Below are 22926 nucleotides of genomic sequence, written 5' to 3'. Positions count from 1 at the left end.
ACATTTCAGAAAAATTTTTTGTACTGTTGGTCACTATGCTAAAAATCACTTTCTGAGAATAACTTAATTATACCTAAGATGTTTTTAAAAACATCTATGATATAGTACAGTATGAATTACCAAATCAATTTTCTACTTCTACTTTAATAAATGCTTTTAGAAGAAATCTTAATTGTTTCAGAGAGATCTTTAACAGTTACAGTGGATTTTCGGTGTGGCTGGGTGCCTGCAAAAAATTGTTGATTCTCAAAAGTTTAAGTTAGTAAATCCTAAAGCGATTATGCACAAACTGGGGGTCACGTAGAAATTTTTGGGGGTCATTAAATTTAAAGAAATGTGTTTGAGAATAAAGAATACAAGGCCTTAGACTCTATTTTTAATTACATTTCTTTGAGTTTTCTGGAGGGTCATGACCCCCATAAGACTGTTCAGGATTATGTAACTACTTCACGCGTTGAAAAATTACTAAATAAATTACACCAAGGTTAAGGAAATTAGTTGTCGGCACGAACAGATTTTCCTTTAAACAAAGTTTGTCAATGATAAAATAGACCTGTAGGTAAATTTTAAAACGACTAAAAAAAGTATAGCGAAATATAAAAAAGCTGAAATAAAATTTTTTGTCAAGATCTGGTTTCATTCAATTCCTTGGTCCTTCATTCACCAGTTTGTGTATTTTTTTAGTATTTTTTTTTCGCGGATTCAGGAATTTGTAACTTTGTGGCTAAATTTTATTTTCACGGTTGAAGTTTCGATAAAAAATCGATATTTTAAAACTTTTTCACAGCATTTATTGATTGAATAAAACGTCGGTAACGTATAATAAGAACCGTTGTGGCCATGGCAGGAATCTTTATAGCCTAAATTCGTAAATTACGGCAAACAAATTTAAGTTTTTAGGGATTTTCCTTTAGCAAAAAAAACCCAAAACTAACGTGGCTGCCGTTAAATTTAAACTATATGGCCATTGCCACAATGGCCACCCCTTAGATCCGCGCCTGAAATTTATAATTATCTTGCAAAATGCGGCCAGATATTTCATGTTTTTCTTTTTCATATTTCATATATTATTTCATTTGTCATAAAAAGCACATAATAGGCCGGGTGAATAAAAATGAGCAACTGCTTTTACTCAGTAATTGGTCAGCTTTACGTGATTAAAAACTTCAGCAGTTTTTTTCATATTTTTATTTGCGTAAAGGTAAGCAATTTACTCAGTAGTTGCTCAATTTTACGTGAATAAAAACTCAAGAAAATTTCTTGAAGTTTTTATTCACGTAAAGCTGACCAATTACTGAGTAGAAGCAATTGCTCATTTTTATTCACCCGGCCTAATAACTCATTTGTTTTTGTTAAATAAAATTTAGTGTATATAAAGCTGGTAAATCATACTATTTTAATATTAAATACATAGTTGTTCTTGCGGTTTGCCGCAATTGGCTTTGCTGAATTCTTAAAAACTGTGACATTTTTTTCTTTATTGTATTTACATTCATTTTATGTATATTTATGCTTAACTGTATATATTTCTGTTGTTAAACATAAAAAAAAAAAAAAAAATTCTATAATGTTAATAAACTGGAAGTCTACAACAGTATAATAGATTGAGTAGTTCCCTGGACATGAAACTATTGTGCTCTAGGTAGCTACAAAACTATATTTTGTATTATCTATTATATCTCTAGTTAAAAATGTATTAAAGTAGTTAAGTAAATGATCTCAATTTCTATATCATCATCATCAGCGTTATTTCTTAAAATATTAAGAATGTCTAGCCATGGCCTACTTAATTACACGGCCTTCTTTTCTGCTTAAATCGAAAAAAAATAGAAGGCCAGTTTAAAAAACGTATATTCTGTAGGATGGACAAACTTTCTTAACATATTTTAATTATTGCGCTATAAATTTTAAATAAGTATATCCGGCATAGGATAAAAACTTCAGCGTTTTCTATATCTTCACATCAACTAAACCTCATATACTTGATTATAGCTTCTTTTTATAAATAGATAGTAATTATGGTTAATAAATGCTGTGTTGTTGGTTGTACCTCCAATTATCTAGGTGGTGAAGTAGTTCCAGTTTTCAGTTTTCCAAAAGATGATGATTTAAGAAAGTTATGGATTAGATTTGTAAATAGAAATTTCTGGACTGTCACAAAATCATCTGTGATCTGTTTAAAACACTTTGAGAAAAAGTTTGTACATAAAGGAGCATCAGAAAAACGATTTCGTTTGCTGTATAACCTAAAGCCTGTTCCTACAATATACCCTGCTAGCATAGCAACTGCTTCTCTTCCAGTTATATCTGGACCAAGAAAATCACCAGCTAAAAGAATATTTCAAGAAGATGAATATCAGAAATTTTTATTAAAAGGTATTATTAAAGATGTTGATTCCCTTTCAGCTGCTGATTCACCAGCAGGATATTTATTTTCAAAATTTGATGATTGTGTTGTGTTCCATAGAATTATTCAAAATGAACTACACATACCTGAAGTTGCTGAGTCTATTCGTATCGACAAAAATTTACATGTCCAACTTTTTTATAAAAATCTTCCAGTTTCCTTACCATCATGGTTCAGAGTAACCCACCAATGTATGTTAAAAAGAAGGAGTATGCTGGAAAATCTCAATTCACATTTTAGTACAGAAAAAGAAAAGTTGTCTTCTATTCTTGAAGAACTCAAAAGTCACCAAATAAAAAAAAAACAAATTTATTCTTCAAATGTTCTTCAATTTGCATTAATGTTGCGGTACACTTCACTGCAAACTTATCATTTACTGCTGAAGGAATTCCCACTCCCATCTATATCTTTGTTAGGCAAGCTTAAATCAGGTGAAATAGATTCTATGAAAGTTTTGAAGTTGCTACATGAAAATGGGAACTTATCGAAAGATCTTATAATAATTTTTGATGAAATGTATTTGCAACAATGTGCTGAATATTCTGGTGGCAATGTTATTGGGATTAGTGAGGAAAATGAATGTTATAGAAGCATTGTCTCTTTCATGGTAGTTGGTTTGAAAGAAAGTATCTCCTGTATTGTCAAAGCAGTTCCAATTGTAAAATTGAACAGTGACTGGTTAAAGTCTGAAATTCTTAACCTGATTCAATTTTTAATAAAAAATAATTTTAATGTTCGAGGTGTTGTTTGTGACAATCACGCTTCAAATGTTTCTTCTTTTACAAAATTACTTGATACGCATGGTGAAAAAAAAGATGGTTTGTTTATTAATGTACTATCACAAAAAGTTTACTTATTCTTTGACACAGTGCATCTGATTAAAAATATTCGAAACAACTTACTTAATAAAAAAAGATTAATTTTTCCAGAATTTAATTTTTCAGCTTTCAAAGATGAAATTCATGTTCAATCAGGAGAAATATCATGGAAAATATTTCATGATTTATTAGAAAAGGACAGTCTGTTGGATGCAAGTTTAAAAAAAGCACCAAATATAAATAACAAAGTTGTCCATCCTGGAAAATGGAAGCAAAATGTCAGTGTTGCCTTAGGTATCTTCCATGAAACTACAGCAGCAGCAATAATTTCATATTTTCCTGACCGTTTAGATATTGCATCATTCTTAACTCTATTCAATAAATGGTGGACAATTACAAATTCAAAAAATCAGTTTTCTAATAATTTTCTTGGTAATGCTGCTATTATAAATGATAAAAAACCTGAGTTTTTTCGAGCTTTTGCTGACTGGTTAAACAAATGGAAAAACACAAAAATTCCAAATTTTGAGAAATATACATTATCTCCCCAAACATCATCAGCACTGCAAAGAACTTTATTATGTCATGCTTCATTAATTGAAGATCTGCTGGAAGATAAGTACAAATTTATATTGACTGCTTGTTTTCAAAGTGATCCCTTAGAAAGAAGATATGGACAATACCGTCAAATGAGCGGTGGCAGATTCCTTGTCAGTTTGAAAGATGTCATTTATAGTGAGAGTATAATCCAAATAAAAAGTTTGATAAAAGAAGGAATTGACATTTTTGAAAATGATATCAATGCTGATAAAGATATAGAACATGTTAGATCCTTAATGGAGCAGATTAAAGAAAGAGATTTTGATTGTGTGACTTTATCGGATGATTCTCGTGAAGTTGCCAGTTATATTGCTGGTTTTATTGCCAAAAAATTGATTAAGAAGTTTGGAGTATGTTGCAAATTGCTTTGTACTCAAAATTGTCAACAGGAGTTAAATGATTATAATTATTTAAATATATTATCCAGAGGTGGGCTAACAACTCCATCAGTACTGCTTTTAGAATATGTCTGTGACAGTTTTGCTATGCTAGATCACATTTTTGATGTTATTTATCAGTCTCAAATGCAACACCGTAAAGCAGCAAAGTTAGTTCTTGGCAGTAGAGAAGGGTATCAACCATTTTTATGTTCAAACCATCAAAGTCATGGAAAAGAAATTATACACACTGTTATTTCAAATATTTATTTTAATAACACCAGAAAGAGAGTCGGGGATTCAATTGTTGCAGATAACATAGTTGCATTTAAAAAAAGACAGAGAGAAAAATGAAAATATTTTGTTTCACTTTTAATCAGTTTGTGTTAGAGTTTTTTATACTTTTGAAGCTTATTTTTGAGAATTTGTATATTTTTATTTCATGCACAGAACTTGACAGTCCCAAAATTTCTATTGCAAAATATAACTCATACCTTTCTCAAATCATTGTAGTTTGGAAAACAAAAAACTGAGACTACTTTACAACAGAAATAATTAGAGGTGCAACCATTATCTTATACTAAAAAGAAGCCACAATTAAGTATTCACAATTAAGTTTATTGAAATTTAGCAGTTAAGATTTAGCTAGCTAACGTAAAATTTTTTATCCTGTGCCAGATATACATACTGAAAATTTATAGCGCGATAATCAAAATTAATTTGAGAAAGTTTGTCCATCCGGCCGAATATACGATTTTTAAACTGGCCTTCTATTTTTTTTCGATTTAAGCAGTAAAGAAGGCCGTGTATTTAAGTAGGCCATGGTCTAGCTATATAAAATTAAGCATAAAACTTGGTTCTATTTCTTTTATCTTGGATTATTAAAAGAACTTGATGTGACTGGTTAGGCGAGACCAAAACTTTTCGACGTACCGACAGACTAATATAACTTAATTTCCATTGTTTAAAACAAAAGATTTGTAACAATGTGCAACGAGCATGGTTCGCTAAAAAACAATAGGTTGCACTTTCATCTCCAATACGTCCATGAAATAACCTAGCGCGCATACGGAAAAAACAATTTCGAAAAATGAAAATAGTATTTAAAGATTTGTTTATCCTTGGTCTAACACACTTGAATATAATACGAATCCTAACAAGTTTTTTAAAATCTAGTCAATGAAAGCAACGCTGTTTCTAACTGGCTCACTGGAATAGCAAATCAGATAGAACCTAAAAATTAAACAAATGTAATGTGCCTATATGGGATGTAAAAAGTTATTTTCAATTTACTATCTATTTATTTATTACAGTTTAAGCTACTCTACTATATCTTTATTTGGGATTAGAAAAGAGTTTGAGTTTCTGTCATTAAAGTTTATAGTTCTCTATTTATTCGTCCAAGAAATAGAGCATATCTGCTATTTTAACAAGTCAAAATACATAGACTTCTAAATTATTGGTTTATAATTAACTTTATGTGTATATTTTCTCATAATGGACAATTTAGTAATTTTTCAGTGACTTAGTTGAAAGGCCATTTTAAAATCTAAGTCTATAATCAGCAGAAAATACAAAGTATTAAATTATTTGCGGAAGATAAAAGATTGTATATTCATACTCAATTTAAATTTGTAATTGCAAAGATGTGCTATTTTTAAAAAATTTTTTAATTATCTTCATAATGCAATTATTATAAATTGGTGATTTCTTATAATGATTGTCTGTTAGATTTATATAAATATTAAGTAAAATTTAAAGAGATTTTGTGTAACATTTACACATGCAACATATGTAACAGTTCTTCCTTTTGTTTTTGTTTTTAGGAACTTGTAAATATATTTATATATATATGCAAATTGCAAGTGAGAAAGTTAATTCATTGAAACTCATTGAATATCATGACAGTAAGGAACTTTACATCCATATGTTTTATGCACACACAGATATATATATATATATATATATATATATATATATATATATATATATATATATATATATATATATATATATAACATGCATATATTTACTTGATATTTTTTAAAGTTAATATACATGAGCCAATCCAAGTTTAGGTTATTCCAAACTTACCAAAACCTTCAATAAAAAATGTGAAAAATGTGTTTCTTCAAATACAGTTATAAACTCTAATTAAAAAAGATTTTTCTTTTGAAAACTGATGATGTTGGCTAGAGATAAAGGCTTACAAGAATGTGGTGTAAGGAGAGAATTGCTTAGTATATAAAAAAGTGTTAGTAATTGATTTTCAATGATGAAAGTAACTTTGAAGTAATGAACAGGAGAAGCAAAGCTCTTGTTGAAAAATTAAATCTGAAAAGTATTGTAATCCCTTAGATGTACTAAAGTTAAAGGTGGTAGTGGGAAAGTTGGAGTTTTGGGCTGCTTTAATTTTAGTGGAATTGGTTTGTGTAACTTCTACACAGGTCAAATTAACCCGCATACCTATATAGATGAACCGCATAGTTCCATCAGCAGACTTGCTTATTGAACAAAATGATTGGTGATGGTATTTGCCCCCATAGCTTTCAAAATCAAAGCTTGGATTGAAGAAAATTAATAAATTTAATGCCCTGATTAACATCATCAGGTTTGAATCCAATAAAGTTAATAAGAGTTTAAATGGAAAAATATTTTGTCAAGGTACTAATAAGTTTCAAAAGTAGCCTAAAATAAGAGCTTTATACTATTTCTAAAAGAGTTCTAACTAAAATTTGAACAATTTCATTAAATTAATGCAAATAAATAGTTTATGTGAAAAATCTGCCAGCTTTGACTTAATGAGTATTCTATGTAAAGTTGTACACTAAAAGATCAAAAATGCTGATGAAAACAATAAAAATTCGATATTTTAGTAATGATGGTTTAGAATGCTTACAATTTGCTTAATAAAAGAAACAACTTTACTCAATAATTTAACTTAAGTATAAGCTATTTATTTGAAAACTTAGTTAAAAACTTTCAAAACTTTTTGATATTTTAAGTTTAAGGAATGAAGTTCTTAAACTTCTTTTAAAAGTTATTTTGTTTAAAATTGTAAAATGTTTTTGCCAATATCAAAGAGTAAAGATATCTTTATGTATAAAATTTCACCTAATGTTTAGCTAAAATGAGGTGTAAAATAAAGGCAAGCATAAGTTTATTCTAACTGCATGTAATTAATATTAAAGTCACAAACAATATTCAAGCTACTTTATATATGAAATCAATATTTGTAAATAGTACAGTACAGTTATATTTATGGTAGAATATATCCATCTACTCCAATATGAATAAAAAAGAGTCAAATTTAATCAAAACAAGATGTCATTTAAAAATCATTGCAATAAAGTGTTGACCAATACAACCGTTTCTATCTCTCCATAAATGAAATTGAATTCTAATTTGTACAGATACTTTCTTTTACTCAGTATTTAGTGTTAACATATAACACATTAAAATAGTTAATTATTGTTTTTTAGTCTAAAAAACCTGCTGAGAGCGTGAAGGTTGTTGTTCGTTGCCGACCTATGAATGAAAAGGAAATAGCAGCTGGATATGAAAGGTAATTTAATGTATTTTCTAATTTTCACTAATTAGATCTCGTTTTTTTAATTATGGAAATAAAAATGATTTTTTTTCTTAAAATTTGTTACTTAGTTTATAAAACTTTGTAGGGTAGTAAATATGGACATCAAGCGAGGAATAGTGTATCTAAATAACCCATCAAAAAAGGATGAACCTCCTCGTGAATTTACTTTTGATTCTGTTTATGATTGGAAGTATTGAACTTTTTTTTTATTATTATTAAATACAAGAAAGTTAAAAAGTTTATATATATATATATATAAATATACATATATATATATATATATATATATATATATATATATATATATATATATATATATATATATATATATATATATAGCAATTTTAATTTTGCTCTTACTTAAGCTTCTTTTTGCATTTGTAATTTTTTAAATGTTTTTAAACATTATTTTTCAATGTTTAATTTTTGTAGTTCAAAACAGCGAGACTTGTATGATGAAACATTTTCAGAATTAGTGGAATCAGTTCTAAATGGTTATAATGGTATGTTGCAATGTCATAATTTATTCAGAATTAGTTATAGAAATTGACTCATGCAAAAATAATGTTTTTGAAGCAATTTAATCCTTTGCTGATTCTTTTGTAATATTAGTAATTTTAATTAGTGATTTTTCTATAATCATAGGGACAATATTTGCATATGGACAAACTGGAACTGGGAAAACATTTACCATGGAAGGTACAATTAAATAATTATTTATGTTATTTTTTTATTTTGGAATTGATACTTTTTATGTGGCAAGTTAAAAAAAGTTATTTTAAAATGTTTGTTTTGTTGTTAACAGCAAAGTGTCAAAAGCCAGACAAAAATGTTGCAGAGACTTACTTTAAACACTTTATTGCTTTTTTGAGAATACAAATAAATAAAAATAAAATTTGATAATCTGTACTGTAATATTGCTTTTTAAAAAAATGTTAAAACGTTAAATTGTTTTATACATAATTATTTACAGTCACAGCTGTTTTTGGAACAATTTTCAACTGTTATAAGTTCCTCTAATAAAAAAAAAATGAAATAAAAAAAAAAAAGGATATAGAAGAAAAAAAAAAAAAGATTAACACTAATTCTCAATAATATTTAGAAATCAACAAAATATTAAAAAAGATTTGTTTAGTGCAATTTACAATGCAGTTTATAGTATAATTTTAATGCAGATTACAATATAGTTACATAGAAATAGCCAAAAAGATAAGCAATATACATATCTGTTAAAATCTTAAATCTCAGCCATATTTCCCATGTACCTTTTTTGTTCTCAGAAACAAGGGGCATTTTTATGCTTCACAATGATTTCCTTAATAGAATAGTCCCTTAAGGATTTTCTTGAAAACTTATTTAAAAAAAAGGCCATTCTGTAATTATTTTACACACAAAATTGTTTCAGTTTTTTCACTAATTTAACTTGAAAAAAATTTTATTTTTGTTACATTGGCATGATAATGTAAATTATAGATAATTCGGGTTTTTCTTTGTTCACCTTAAAATTGACAAGTGTTTACAATATCTATAGTGTTTATGGAGAATGGAATGCAATCTGTTTTTTATTTAAGGTGTCCGATCAGATCCTGAGTTACGGGGTGTTATTCCTAATTCTTTTGATCACATGTTCACACATATATCTCGGACTAACAATCAGCAGTTTCTAGTTAGGGCTTCTTATCTGGAAATATATCAGGTGAGAATTCAAAATTCTATATTTATCATTTTATTTGCTGCAGTATTCTGTTAACGTTTACTAATATGTATTTCTTTTAGGAGGAAATCAAAGACCTTCTCTCTAAAGACCACAAAAAGAAACTGGAGTTAAAAGAGAGACCTGATACTGGAATATATGTCAAAGTAAGTCTTGTATTACTAACTCCTTTTAAAGAATTTAGGAACACCTCATTTACAAAATATACAGAGAATTAAAAATTTGTCATAAAATCATTCTAATTCTAAAACTTTACACAAAGCTTCACTTTACATAAGAAATTTAAGGAAATTTTAGTTTACAGATGAAAAGTAGAGAAAGAACTTTTTTATACAATCTTTCTTTTAAAGACGAAAGCACAAAGAGTTTGAGGTTATGCTAAATCTGACATCTCATAATTGTTATCTTAGCATTAACATAATGTATATTTGTATTTCAATATTAAAGTTTTAACATGTGGAAAGCTTACCTGTTTAGTAAGCATAGTAATTCTTAAGCATTCTTGAGTGATTTTCTTAAGCATTCCTGAGTGATTTTTTTTATATAATCTTAGGATTTGCAATCTTTTGTTACAAAAAGTGTTAAAGAAATTGAGCATGTTATGAATGTTGGAAATCAAAATAGAGCTGTTGGGTAAGTAAGCAAGGTTGCTTCTTTTTTTATATAATTTTTTTTTTAGTTCAAATTTTGGTTTTATATAAATTTTCCTACATTTAGTGTCCTTTCATTTCTGATAGCCTGATTATCTTCTGTTTATTTTTTAGCGCAACTAAAATGAACGAACACTCATCTCGGTCACATGCAATTTTCCTTGTATACATTGAATGCAGTGAGGTATAAATATAAGAAAGTTTATGTACTTTCTAGTTCAAGAAATGAAAGTTAAAAATTTGAAATTAGGATAATATTTTTATTAAAAGATAACATTTACTGAATACAAACAAAAAAGTTGCTGTTTTTTGTTTAACATCCATATATAACTTACTAAAATATAACTCACTAATAGATACTTACTATAAGATACTTGCTATAACTTAGTTGCTATAAGATATTTTAAAATAATCATCTAATCTCTCAATAATTTTCAAGCAATCAGTCTAAAGAGCTCTCTGCTAATAATTTTAGAATGATATGTTTTTGATTTATGTTTATCTTTATAGTACTTACAAAATGAAATAATACTTATAAAGCTAAATGATTACTCATAAAACTGTCTAGGTAGGTCCAGATGGAGAAGCTCACATTCGTGTTGGAAAATTAAATATGGTTGATTTAGCTGGCAGTGAGAGGCAAGATAAAACAGAAGCAGAAGTTTGTTGTTCAGTTGTTGAATTATGGAATTTTTTTTTCCTAACTTTTTTTATTAAGTGAATATTCAAAGTTAGTTAATGCTTTTTTTGCATTTTTTGCTGTTAAAGTAGATAAAATTCAAAATTATTTGCTCATTCCTTAAGTACCAGGCCTATTTTAAAGTATTCTGTATTTAAATTTCTTACTAGGGAAAAATGGATTCTTTAAAATTAAAATCTTTTTTAAGTATAACTTAATCAAACACACTGGGTGTGTTTGTGTATATCTTTTTATATGTGCAAATAAAGCTTGTTTTCTTATATAGCAAGAGTTTAAAATTGCATTTAGTGATTTTTTAAATTAAGGGCGAGAGATTAAAGGAAGCAACCAAAATCAATCTTTCTCTATCAGCTCTTGGTAATGTTATATCCGCATTGGTAAGAAAGTATGTTTTGATACAAGTGTAATATGCAAATGTAATCCAGTGTAATTGTAGTATATCAAATATATATACAATGATAACATTTGTTTGTAAAAAAAAACAATTGCTTATTTTTAATCATTTACTCAAAAATATTTCAAGTGACAAATATTTTTTAAGTAAGTTAAGTTTATTACTTTAAATTCTTTTATATATGTCTGTATTAATAACTGTTTTATTTGAAATTTTTTTCAATTATACAGTTTGCAAGCATGCACTTTAAATTCTTTTATATATGCCTGTATTAATGACTGTTTTACTTGAAAGTTTTTTCAATTATACAGTTTGCAAGCATGTGATCAATTTACTTACTCCATAACTTTCCTTTTTTTATGTTTCTCTTTTTAAATGATTTCTACAGGTGTGTTGACATTATTAATAGGAAAAATTTTATGCTATTACATTTGTTAGCATATCTTTATTGTGTAACTTTCATTAAAGTCAGAAAATTGATTACAGTTTTACAGTTTATCTTTTAACAAACTTAATATAAAAAAGATACTTACATTTGGGTACTAAAGTATAATAGAAATTGAAAATATTTAATTTCTAATTCCCATTATTTATTGATTTGTATTCAGGTTGATGGAAAAAGTGCACACATACCATATAGGGACTCTAAGCTCACCAGATTGTTGCAAGGCAATTATTATTTTGTATCTTATTATATTTACTTTAACTTTGATTAGTTTATTTGTGACTAAATTTTTTACTTTTAAAGCAAATCTTCTGTAGAATGTTGATTTTTTGTTGTTGTTTGGAACTTTTTAATGTGAGCTTTCTTAGAATTTTTGAAATGTTTGAATTTTGATAATTTTTTCATTGTTTTAAAGCAAATTTATCTCCCTTTCAAATGATGTAAAAGTAGTTTTAAAGAAGGTGATTGTAAACAAAGAAAACCTGTTTTAAAGTAGAAGTGAGAAAATCTGTATTGGACAAGTGAAACTTTTAAAAAAACTGTTGTCCAAATTCTCATACGAGTTGTCTACATTAAATTGGGGAAATGTTATGATCACCTCAAAGATTTCTAAAAGCTTTAATGTATTCAGAGAAAATTTTGCTTTAAAACAATAAAAAAACTGATCGAAAATGTTTAAATGGTTCTCAAAATATTTCAAAAATCCCATGAATCATTATCATGTAAGACAAAAAATATAAGGTGGTGTAAAATATTTTTCAGACTCCTTGGGTGGTAATGCTAGAACAGTAATGGTTGCTAACATGGTATGTATGCTGGTTATTTACTTGACACATACTTTTGTGAAAATTTACCCATCTGCAGATTCAAGCAATTACTTATTATGAATCATTTTCCTTTTAAAACAAATAAAAAGTGTTTTTTTTTTTTAAGGGACCAGCAAGTTATAACTATGAAGAGACTATAACAACTCTTAGGTATGTTCTGAAAAATAATTTTACTGTTGACATAAACATTTTAAGTTTTTTGAGATTCAAACATTCTTTATTATGTCATCCTCTAGATATTTCATTTCCAGCATGCTAAGTTTTTTTATTTTTCATGGTATCTAGAATTTATTCCGATTATGAAAAACTTGCAAGTAGTTGGGTTTTATTCATGTTATAGCTTTCCATATATATATTTAGATATGTATATTTTTTTCATGTACATGTTTAGGTATGCCAATCGTGCAAAAAACATAAAGAATAAGCCTAAAATCAATGAGGATCCTAAAGATGCATTACTCCGAGAATTTCAAGAAGAAATACAAAGGTAATAAACTCAAGAGATACAGTTTTTCATAATGTTATAAAGTTGTAAATTAAGCCCTTTTCTAGAAAGTTAATAGTAATTAATGTGTGAAAGCAAAACATGTTTTTTTTTTTAATGCAAATCACAAGAGACAAAAGATTTTAAAAATCATCACTTCTTTAGGAAATAAATATGAGTTCTTTTATTAATCATTTTTACAAATTGTTGTGAATGAAGGTGTATTTACAGGTAATAGTTAGTTAAATCTAGTTGTAGTTATACATTTGAATTCAAAAACTGGGGGTAAAATTATTTTATAACCAGGGTATAAAATTGCTAGACTTCCTTAAAAATTATACTACTATTGCTAAATTCCTTAAAAAAAATTTCTGTCTTATTGATATGATATTACTATAACTTTAAGTTTTAGTTCTTCCTAGGTTGCGTGCTCAATTAGAGAAAAAAGGTGGAAGTGGCATAAGTAGTGGAAAAATAAAGAGGAAGAAAAAATTAAAACCAGATGGAACAGGTTATTTTGTTACACTAGTGATGTATTTAAAACCAAAAATTCTCTCATTATAAAAAATTACTTTCATTTTTTCTAAAAAAAGAAATGTTTTAAAAAATTGTTTGGTTTGGTTAGCAACAAAGTTAGTTACATATTTTAATCAAGTTTACTTTTTGTGCTTTAATTATTAATTTATGCCTGCAATAGGGATGCCAAATATTTAAGTTTTCAATATTTGTACAAATACCAAATAGTAAAATGTATGCAAAAAATCGATTGATTTCAATTCAAATTTTAGCTTTTATTTAAGTGATATTTTAAAATACAAGCATATTCAATTTTTCTTTTTTTATTCTATTACGAAGTTTAGTCTTGAAGTTTCCAGCTACAGAAAAGACTCTTTCAACGTCTGTTGATGTTGCTTGCTCAGTTAATAAGGCATCGTAGATCATCTGAAGTTTATTTGTACATTCTTTTGTTCCTTCAAATGCCTTAATTTCATTTTCGATCGAAGTTTTGACTGTTTTCTGATGGTTTACAAAGTGGTTGATAGTTTCATCAAGCTTGGATGTTGTATTTGAATCATTTTCATCATCGTTTTCTTCCAACAATGATTCTGCAAATAGTCTTGTATTGAGTTCCCTAATTTCTTTTCTAATAGTTAATTTTGATGAATATTTAAAATATTTATTTTCTTTTGGATAATCACCAGCGTGAAAAAAAATCAATGTTGATATTAAATCGACATTTCTTCGTGAATCAATTCAAGTTTTTAAATTTTCAAGCATTTTTTGCGCAATATTACTTTCCTGTGCATTGAGTGTGTTGAATAAATAGATAAATGATCCCTCTAAATTGCAGCACTTAGAACTTAATTTTTTAATAACTTCTTCAACAGGAATCAAACAATCTATTATGTCTTTAACTTTAGTTTCAATGCTGTCATCATATGAACCTTCAAATTCAATTATTGTAGTTTTTACAATTTCTTTCAGTTCATAAAATCTCTGCAACATAGGAAGTACACTATTCCATCTTGTCTTGCAGTCAGTTAATAAAGTTAAATCTTTTCCTGTTGTTTCTTGGACATTTTCTTTAAAGCAAGCAATTTTTAATGGAGATTTTCAAAATTTTCTCACATATCCTTGAACAACTGATATAACATCAAAGTAGGATTTTCCATTGCTAAAGAGCTTTCTTGTTCATCAAAATCTAGTTTTTTATCAAAATCTTCATCTTCATCATCATGTTCAACATTATCATTATATTCATCCATCTCTTCACGATCTTTTTGATATAAACAGTCAACAATAGCTTAATTTTTTCCATGATTGTAACAAAGTTGACTTTCAAATGGCATCAAGGTGGCATATTGTTTCATTACAGAAGCTCCATTGTTTATAGTTGAGACAATATCTTCTGAAATGTCAAGTTTGATGTCCTGGAGTTTTTTTTTGACAATTGTTTTCAATATTTCAGCATTACAACTACTTGATCCAACAGAAGTTAATGCAAATTGCTTAGATTCAGTGCCATTGTGAATTTTGATATTTATATATCTCTTGAATGTATTATCAGTCCACTCATCAATTATTGTACTAAATTTCTTTCCCATGACTTCCCATGACTTTAGACTCTTGAATCTTTAACATTTTGCCTGAATTTTTAACATTTTCTAAATAAAATTTTAGTTTAGTCAACGTAACCTAAAAAAGCATGAGACTCATACCTGATAGTAGTATTTATAGTACTTCTTTGTATAATTTCAATAATTACTTGATTAAATTCACAATTAAACAAAGATAAGTTTTAAAAAATTTCAGTAGTAGTGAAGTAATTATGATATAAAATTCACAGAAATTGCATAACTTAGAAATTGAAATAAAGGGTTTGTAACAAATTATATTTTAAAAAATGTGACGGTTATTTTTTAAAAAAATACTGAAAAATAATTTTAAAATTTTTGCACTATTTGTATACAAATATATGGGTAAAAATACAAATATTTGGGTGACCCTAAATAGTGCTAAAAATACCAAATACCCAAATAACAAATAATTGGGTTCGACATCCCTAGCCTGCAATCAAAAATTATGTGCTCTTAGAATTTTTTCTAATTTGATACAAAATACTTTGTCTGATTTATGTAGAAAATTTATAAACATAATTTTTTGTTTATTGTAGTAGAAGAATCTGAAGCAGAAGATGAAGTAGAAGATGCAACTGAAGATATTCTTAAAGAGCAGCAAGCTAAACTTGATCAAGAAAAACAAATGCTGCTTCAAAACAACAGTATGGTGGAAGAGGTGCAAGATTTATATACTGCTGAATTACTTTTTTAAGTTTACAAGTATTCTTGGAGAATGCAATTTTAATTTTACTCTTTCTGTAAGCTAACAATTGATATATAACTTAATACATTGGAGTGTATTAAACTGTAATTTTTTATCAATATATATTATATATATATATATATATGTATATATATATATATATATATATATATATATATATATATATATATATATATATATATATATATATATATATATATATATTCAGGAAAAAGCAAAAATGATTGCAGAAATTGATAAGCGTTCAAGTCAACTTAAAAAAGAACAGCAAAAAGCGGAAGCTATTGGAGCAAAAATAAAGGTAAAATAATACATATTCTGCAATCACTTTTTAGTGGAATAATTATGATACCAGGCATTCCTTGATATCCAGTTCTAATTGGCTATGAAAAATTTAAAACCCAGGATAATTTCATCCATTACTCTAAATTTTAACTAGTTGAATTTTTAATGTCTGTAGCATTTTTTTTTATACATTTTTGTTTAATTATATACCTAGCTTGAAAAAAAAGCCTATTTTTTTTATTTTTTTTAGCCTATTTTTTTTATGTGTGTTAAAAAGATAACAATGTTAAATTAACACTTCAATCTACAGGCTATGGAAAGTAAGCTACTAGTTGGTGGAAAAAGTATTATTGATAAAACTACTGAACAGGAAAAAGCACTGGAACTAAGAAGAAAAGAGATTTTGGAACAAAAGGTTATTTTTGTTCATTTTACTAATGCTAATTTTTGTTGCATGAAAGTTTTTAAAAATAAACATTTGAAGTGAAATTAAATTTTACATTTGCTTCAAGTGTGTATTTAGTGACTTTTGGTTGCTTGTAAATCACATTTGATAAAATGATTCTCTGTTAAAAAGTGGTTTTTCTCTTAGAAACGTGAGCGAGAGATAGCACAAAAGCTTGAGCAGCAAGAGGAGAATGCAGTCGAAATCAAAGAAAACTTTACTTCTTTACAGCAAGAAGTTGATGTTAAGACAAAAAAGTTGAAAAAGGTTGTTTTGTAACTTTTCTGATATTTATGTTTTTTCTTTTTTTGTATCTTTTTTTATATCTTCTTTTCTATATCAAATTTCCAACTCTAATTTTGTCACTTGTTCTCTGTCATTTTATTACTTGTTTATATGTTAAGTTCAGGAAATTGTCATCAAAGTTTAAAACTTTATAGTTTCCCTCAGTTTTAGGGAATATGATTACTAAAAGTTCATATATATCTGTCACACACACACACACACACACACACACACACACACACACACACACACACACACACACACACACACACACACACACACACACACACACACACACACATATATATATATGTTTAACTATATACCTAGTAAGAGAGTTGAGTTTGATTACTTAAATCAGTATTCAAATGCTAAGTAATTTGCGGCACAGATCTTTTACATATTTTGCACCAGAAACTTTCTTCATAAGTTTGAATCGGAATTTCTTCTTTGCATTCATCACACCAGTTTTTGAAATATTGAATTTACAAGTTGTGAAACATTCACTAATGTTTAGCTTGTAAATGAAATTTTTATTGACCTTCTTCATTTGTTTACCAGTTAACACAGATGGTGGGTGTAGACCTAAGTTTTTTGAATTTAGGTCTACAACCATCTGTGTATACTAAATCAATTTAGTATTACCATAATGTTTCAATGCTAGTTGAACTATTTCTTTTTAAATCCCTCATCTTCAAATTAATAACTTTTGATCTTGATTGTTTAAGTAAAAATTAACAATTCTGAACATAATCTTTTATGACTTCATGCTAATAGCAATCAAAAAACTAGTTATGGTTTATCAAATCAAGTTTGTAAAACGTGGTACCTTGGTAATTCAAAAAAAAATAGTGATAATAATAATGATAATTTAGTGGTTTAAACACAAGAGCTATTTGAATGTCACAAAATTATACTTTGACTATATATTGGGATCATATTTGTAATGGGTTTGGAATGTTATTCATCAAACTTTTTTATGGTTTAAAAGTATATCAAACAACAACAACAGCAATAAGAATTTATACACATTCTGCAAAAGGTTGCAACTTTTATGGTGACTCTTGCTATTAGAAGATTATTAAAAAAACAGTTTGTTAAAACTGTAATGGGGCAAATTGGTCCCATTATTATTTTCCCTTGAAGAGATAAATAACACAAAAAAAATCATTAGATTTTAATTGTATTCTTTATGTTTCTTTATCATTGTGTTTTGTGTTTAATTTTAAGTGAAAATGGATGTCATGAGAATCCTGAAAATTCGTACTCAGTTTAACCAATATAAATTACAAATAAATTTGAAAAAAAAGTCAATTTCTAACCAGTATTTCAAGAGATATTTCAGTTTGTAAATTGGCACACCAGAAGCAGAATAATGGGCAAAAAATAAGAGTCAAATGGCAAATAGTTTATCAAAATATATCCATCCAAAGATAATAAAAAAAGACAAGAAATAAAAAGTCAGCTGTGTCCAAACAATGCTGAAAAACTACAAACTTTCAAATGACATAAAAGCTTCACCAAGAGTTTACAGGCTGTCAAAGCTTAATTCTAGGGATCAAAATTTACTGTATCAAAGGGAAGGGAAGATCTCAAAATTAGCTACTGAGAACTGTTAGCTGAGTTAAGTAATGAGGCTGATTATGTTAGTGTTAGTTATAGCACAGTTAGAAGGTGTCTTAATAAAAAAGGTATTGATTGTTATGTTGCTGCCAGAAAGCCACTTTAAGGGTGACAGATAGGATTAAATGATGTAAGTGGTGTAAGGAAAGACTTCACTGGTCAGTATAAGATTGGTTTAAGGTCATTTTTAGTGATGAATCAAATTTTGAAGTGGTTAATCATAAATCATGGTTTATTGTTAAAAAATTAGCTTCAAGAAATATAAGGAAAGATTTTGTGTACCAAGAGTACAAGGCAGTGCTGGCTCGATAGGTATATAGGGATGCATTTCTCATCAGGGGATAGGATTTCATAATATTTATATAGGAAAAATAACCAGTATTATTACAAAGAGACCTTGGAAAATAAGCTTTACATTTTTTTATTATAGTTTTTTGACCTGAATTTCTTTTTTGATTGATTTTGGTTCCAAAATAACATATTTTTTTAATGTTTTTTTTTTAAATTATTTTGGTTATACAATGTATTCCATATAAAAAATTTTTATAAAAATTTCCCTTCTTTTTTTTTATTTTTTTAAAAAGCATGCAAATCATTTAAGAAATCGCTAAAAAAATTTAAGTGACCTTAAGTTTTTTAAAGCCACTGTACATGTTTTTTATTATCTAAAATGTGAATAATGCTTAATTACCAATTAATTAATTTTTTTTAAAACAGTTGTTTGCCAAATTGCAAACTACAAAGCAAGAAATTATTGATGCACAAGAAGATCATATAAAAGAACGTCAAGTGTTGGCAACCACACTAGAAGAACTAAATAGAGCTATTAAACTAAAGTAAATGCATTTTTGTGTGTGTTTCCTTCTTATGAAAATTCCACCATTTTCCTCAATCTTCTTTTATTAAAAAACTTGTTCTAGAACTTTGATTATTGAAAACTTCATTCCGCCAGATGATAGAGAAAAAGTAAAACAAAGAGCTTATTTTGAACCAGATACTGAAAGTTGGATTATGAAACCATTAACAAATCACTCCAAGTTAGTATCATATCTATTTTTAGCAATAATACACTTTTGCACCTTCTGTTTTCTTTTTTAGTGCCATGATCTTTTTTAATTGGGAATTATACAGTTAATGAAAGAATGTTGTATTAAAATAAATTGGTTTGTATTATGATTTTTGGCCAACGCAAAGTATTTAAAGTTGAAGGAATAAAAAAAACCTTACCAAAATGCTAATATGGGGCATTTTTTCTGTATGAGTAAATCAAATTCCATCATTCAAAGATTTTTTTGTAACAGTTTTTATTGCTTTAAATTAAATTTCCACCCTATAATTATTGTTATATTACAGGAAAAAAATTTTGCATACAGATTTCACATTCAAAATTTCATTTCTTATACATATTTTAAGATATTTCTTTGATAGGTTAAAACAATTTTATCAATAACATAAGATTTCATTTTCTAACTAGAGTTTAAAAGAAAAAAAGAGATAGTGTAAAAAATTAAGATAAAATAAATAGTGTTCTCTAAAACACTGTGCCCACATTAATTCAGACAAGTAGTATGGAATCATGTCACAGTTGCTTGATCTCGTATTGCTTTGTTCTTGCTTTTTACTTGGTGCTTCAATATGATCTGTTTTTTACTTGGTGCTATATTGCTTCAATATGATCTGTTTTTTACTTGGTGCTATATTGCTTCAATATGATCTGTTTTTTACTTGGTGCTATATTGCTTCAATATGATCTGTTTTTTACTTGGTGCTGTATTGCTTCAATATGATCTGTTTTTTACTTTTAATTTTTTTTTTGCTTTGAAGTTCAAGACTTTACTGTGGAAGCAAAAAAACCTCTGACTTTTTTTCTCTTAAAAGTAGGAAAGTTTTAATCTGAGCAATACATTCTGGTTCCCCTATTCTTTGATTAATAAAGTATGAGATGTCTTGAGAAAGTTAATTCTAATCAACTGCTGAATGTTGACTACTAATTTTTTTCTCATGTTTAATGTCTTTATACGATAATCTATGGCTTGAACAGTTGCTTCTACACTTTAAGCACACTTTTGTTTTTAAATGAAATCATTTTTATAATAAACCAGAGGTTAAAAAAGACCTAATTTTAAGAATATAGTAAAGATGTTTCCATCCTCTAAACTAGCTTTGGCAGTTGTGTCTTCATGATCTTTGTTATTGCATTCTTCATTCCTTTTATCATATTAGTATCGTTTTATGATTTGGATTAGATTCAGGGATAGCTGATGTAGGATCCCCAAATGTAACAGGCAGCATCTTTTAGTCTGGCAAGCCTTCAAATTAAATTAAATGATCCTTATTGCCATCAGTAGTTATCAGGCAGCCAGTTTTCTGAAAAAACCTTTTTTAATAATCACTGAAATGTCTATCTCAAAGCTTATTATATCCAATACTGACTTTGTGGCTAATGAGAATAAGCTTTTCTAATGAGTAAGATTGTAAATACTACTTTTCTGCATTTTGAATTGAGCAACCGTAATTAAGTGTAATTACAACACTTGATATTATGGTCTAATTTGTTTTCATTCCCTCTAAACTTGTTTTTATAACAAAACCATCAAAAGTATGAAAAAAGTTTTTAACAATTTATTTAAAAATTTTTCAGGCTCAAGTAAGGATTATTAAGAAACTCTCGAGACCCAAGTTATTAAAAACTTTAAGAAACCAGAGATTCCTATTTTAAACTTAATCACTGCAGTTGTGAAAATCCTGATAACTATTTTAAAAAAAGATCGTTATTTTGTTGAAGTAACAAACTATTTGTATTGTGAAAATGGAGAATGTTTGCGCTTTTGTTAACTTTTATTTTTCTTCATGTTTAAATAAGGGGCAAAGGATAAAGGGAAGCCTGTTTGGAATTTAAAAAAAACGTAGGTGAGGAGTTGCGTTTGCAAATGTGCACTAACGCCCTCATTTCCTATTTGAATTATCCTTATTTTTCAAAATAGTGGAATATTAAATGCATCTTGTATTTCTTTAGCCCTCAGCAAATGGCCAAGCGTCCTGTTTCAGCAGTAGGAAATAAGCGTCCTATATCGGAATATGCACGTAAAGCTGCATTATTGGGTGGTAGTCCTCGGTATAAGGTAAAGTTAATACCTGCTTTTATAATTTTATTTTGTAAAATGCTTTAAAAAAATCGAGAATATGACATTGGTTAAAACTACCTACTGATTCAATCTTTTTTATTATGTGATGTTCCATTAGGTTTAAAAGTTAATAATAGAAAGAGTTAGCGATAGAGGAGATTAGCATTTGTGTTTCTCTATCTATAAATAGTCAAAACACAATCTGATAGTTGTCTTGCTATGTTGTTATTCCAATATTGTAATTATGAAGAGCTTCAACTCAGGCTTAGTCAACACACCTATTCTTTTATTGTTTATAAAAAAGCTTTTTTTTTTTTCTCCAAAAATATTGAAATGCTTAATTTTTTTTTAATGTTGTCAATTTTTCTTTTTTTTAAAAAAAAAAGTTTTCATTGCTAATGGTCCTGCAGAAGCCCAACAGGAGATTTCACGTGGTTTCGTAAAGTTTTGGGTTTCGGTCCATTTCTCATAAGTTCTTAGAACTAATAAACATTGAAAAAGTTTGTCTCCACTTTTGTAGTTAAGAAAATTTTCTGTTTTAGTATAGTTTAATAAGTGACAACGAAAAATTTATTCATTTGTGAAAGTTTTATTTTAGATGGAGAATATAATTCAAATTGAATTAGATATGCCCAGCCGTACGACACGTGATTATGAAGGTCCTTCTGTTGCTCCTCGTATACAAGCTGCTCTTGATGCTGCTCTGCAGAACGAAGATGATCTTACATTAGACGCTTCGTAAGACTTTATTTTCCTCAATTTTGTTTTTTTTTAAGCAACTGTTTAGTTATTTAGTGTAAAAATCTTAATATCATTTTTCAGTTCGTCGAACACATTTAATACAAAAATAAAGATCAAAGGAAAAAGAGGCGAAAGACCTAAAACTGCAAAACTTGTTGGGTTAGTATTAATTAAAAATGGTTATGTAATTTGCCATTTACTTTGAGATTTTTTAAATAGATATTTCTAATATTATTATTGAGATGAAGAAAAGTTCAAATTGTTTTTAGACCGGGAAGGTTATATTCAAAGACTGGAAACGAAGAGTATCCTATAGCTCGAGGGCTTGTGAAGAATTAATCATTTTTAATCTTTGCATTCTTATTGTCCTGATGTATCGCGTCTGCTTACGCTTGCTGCCATAAAGTTTTTTTGAAGTTACGAAAAAAAGAAAATGAAAGAAATAAGCGAAGCCAAGTTTCATAATACAATCTAAAGTTGCTTGGCTTCATTTGTCTCCAAATGCTCCGTAAATTAGTAAAACGATCTCGTTTTTAGGTGTAAATAAAATTTTCAGCTTAACGTTTTTTT

The 22926-nt window shown here is 27.6% G+C and overlaps 1 protein-coding gene across 3 annotated transcripts; it reads left to right on the top strand.

Annotated features, from left to right (window-relative positions):
• The first annotated feature begins 1306 nt into the window (after window positions 1-1306).
• On the top strand, window positions 1307-22790 carry LOC145186741 (kinesin-II 95 kDa subunit-like). 3 transcript variants are annotated; one of them, XM_090095079.1, is made up of 27 exons: window positions 1307-1642; window positions 6029-6109; window positions 7685-7767; window positions 7880-7984; window positions 8227-8297; window positions 8440-8493; window positions 9366-9490; window positions 9571-9654; window positions 10062-10141; window positions 10273-10342; window positions 10727-10819; window positions 11164-11235; window positions 11861-11921; window positions 12460-12503; window positions 12631-12674; window positions 12916-13011; window positions 13431-13519; window positions 15683-15804; window positions 16061-16153; window positions 16448-16552; window positions 16730-16849; window positions 19208-19326; window positions 19411-19527; window positions 21507-21612; window positions 22214-22353; window positions 22438-22515; window positions 22626-22790. In XM_090095079.1, the coding sequence occupies exons 2-27, from the start codon at window positions 6104-6106 to the stop codon at window positions 22693-22695; spliced, it is 2247 nt and encodes a 748-aa protein (XP_089951205.1). In that variant the 5' UTR covers window positions 1307-1642; window positions 6029-6103; the 3' UTR covers window positions 22696-22790. The 3 variants fall into 3 exon arrangements, with proteins under 3 accessions (XP_089951205.1, XP_089951206.1, XP_089951204.1); XM_090095080.1 differs by lacking the exon at window positions 1307-1642 and adding an exon at window positions 5382-5479; XM_090095078.1 differs by lacking the exon at window positions 1307-1642 and having other exon boundaries at window positions 5979-6109.
• The last annotated feature ends 136 nt before the right edge of the window (window positions 22791-22926 follow it).

Source organism: Hydra viridissima, unplaced genomic scaffold (genome assembly GCF_058129835.1).
Source record: "Hydra viridissima isolate aposymbiotic clone 2 unplaced genomic scaffold, HvirCarnegie_v1 scaffold_8, whole genome shotgun sequence".
Classification (NCBI taxonomy): domain Eukaryota; kingdom Metazoa; phylum Cnidaria; class Hydrozoa; order Anthoathecata; family Hydridae; genus Hydra; species Hydra viridissima.
The sequence above is the reverse complement of the archived record's forward strand: the minus strand, read 5'-3'. Positions and strand labels throughout refer to the sequence as shown.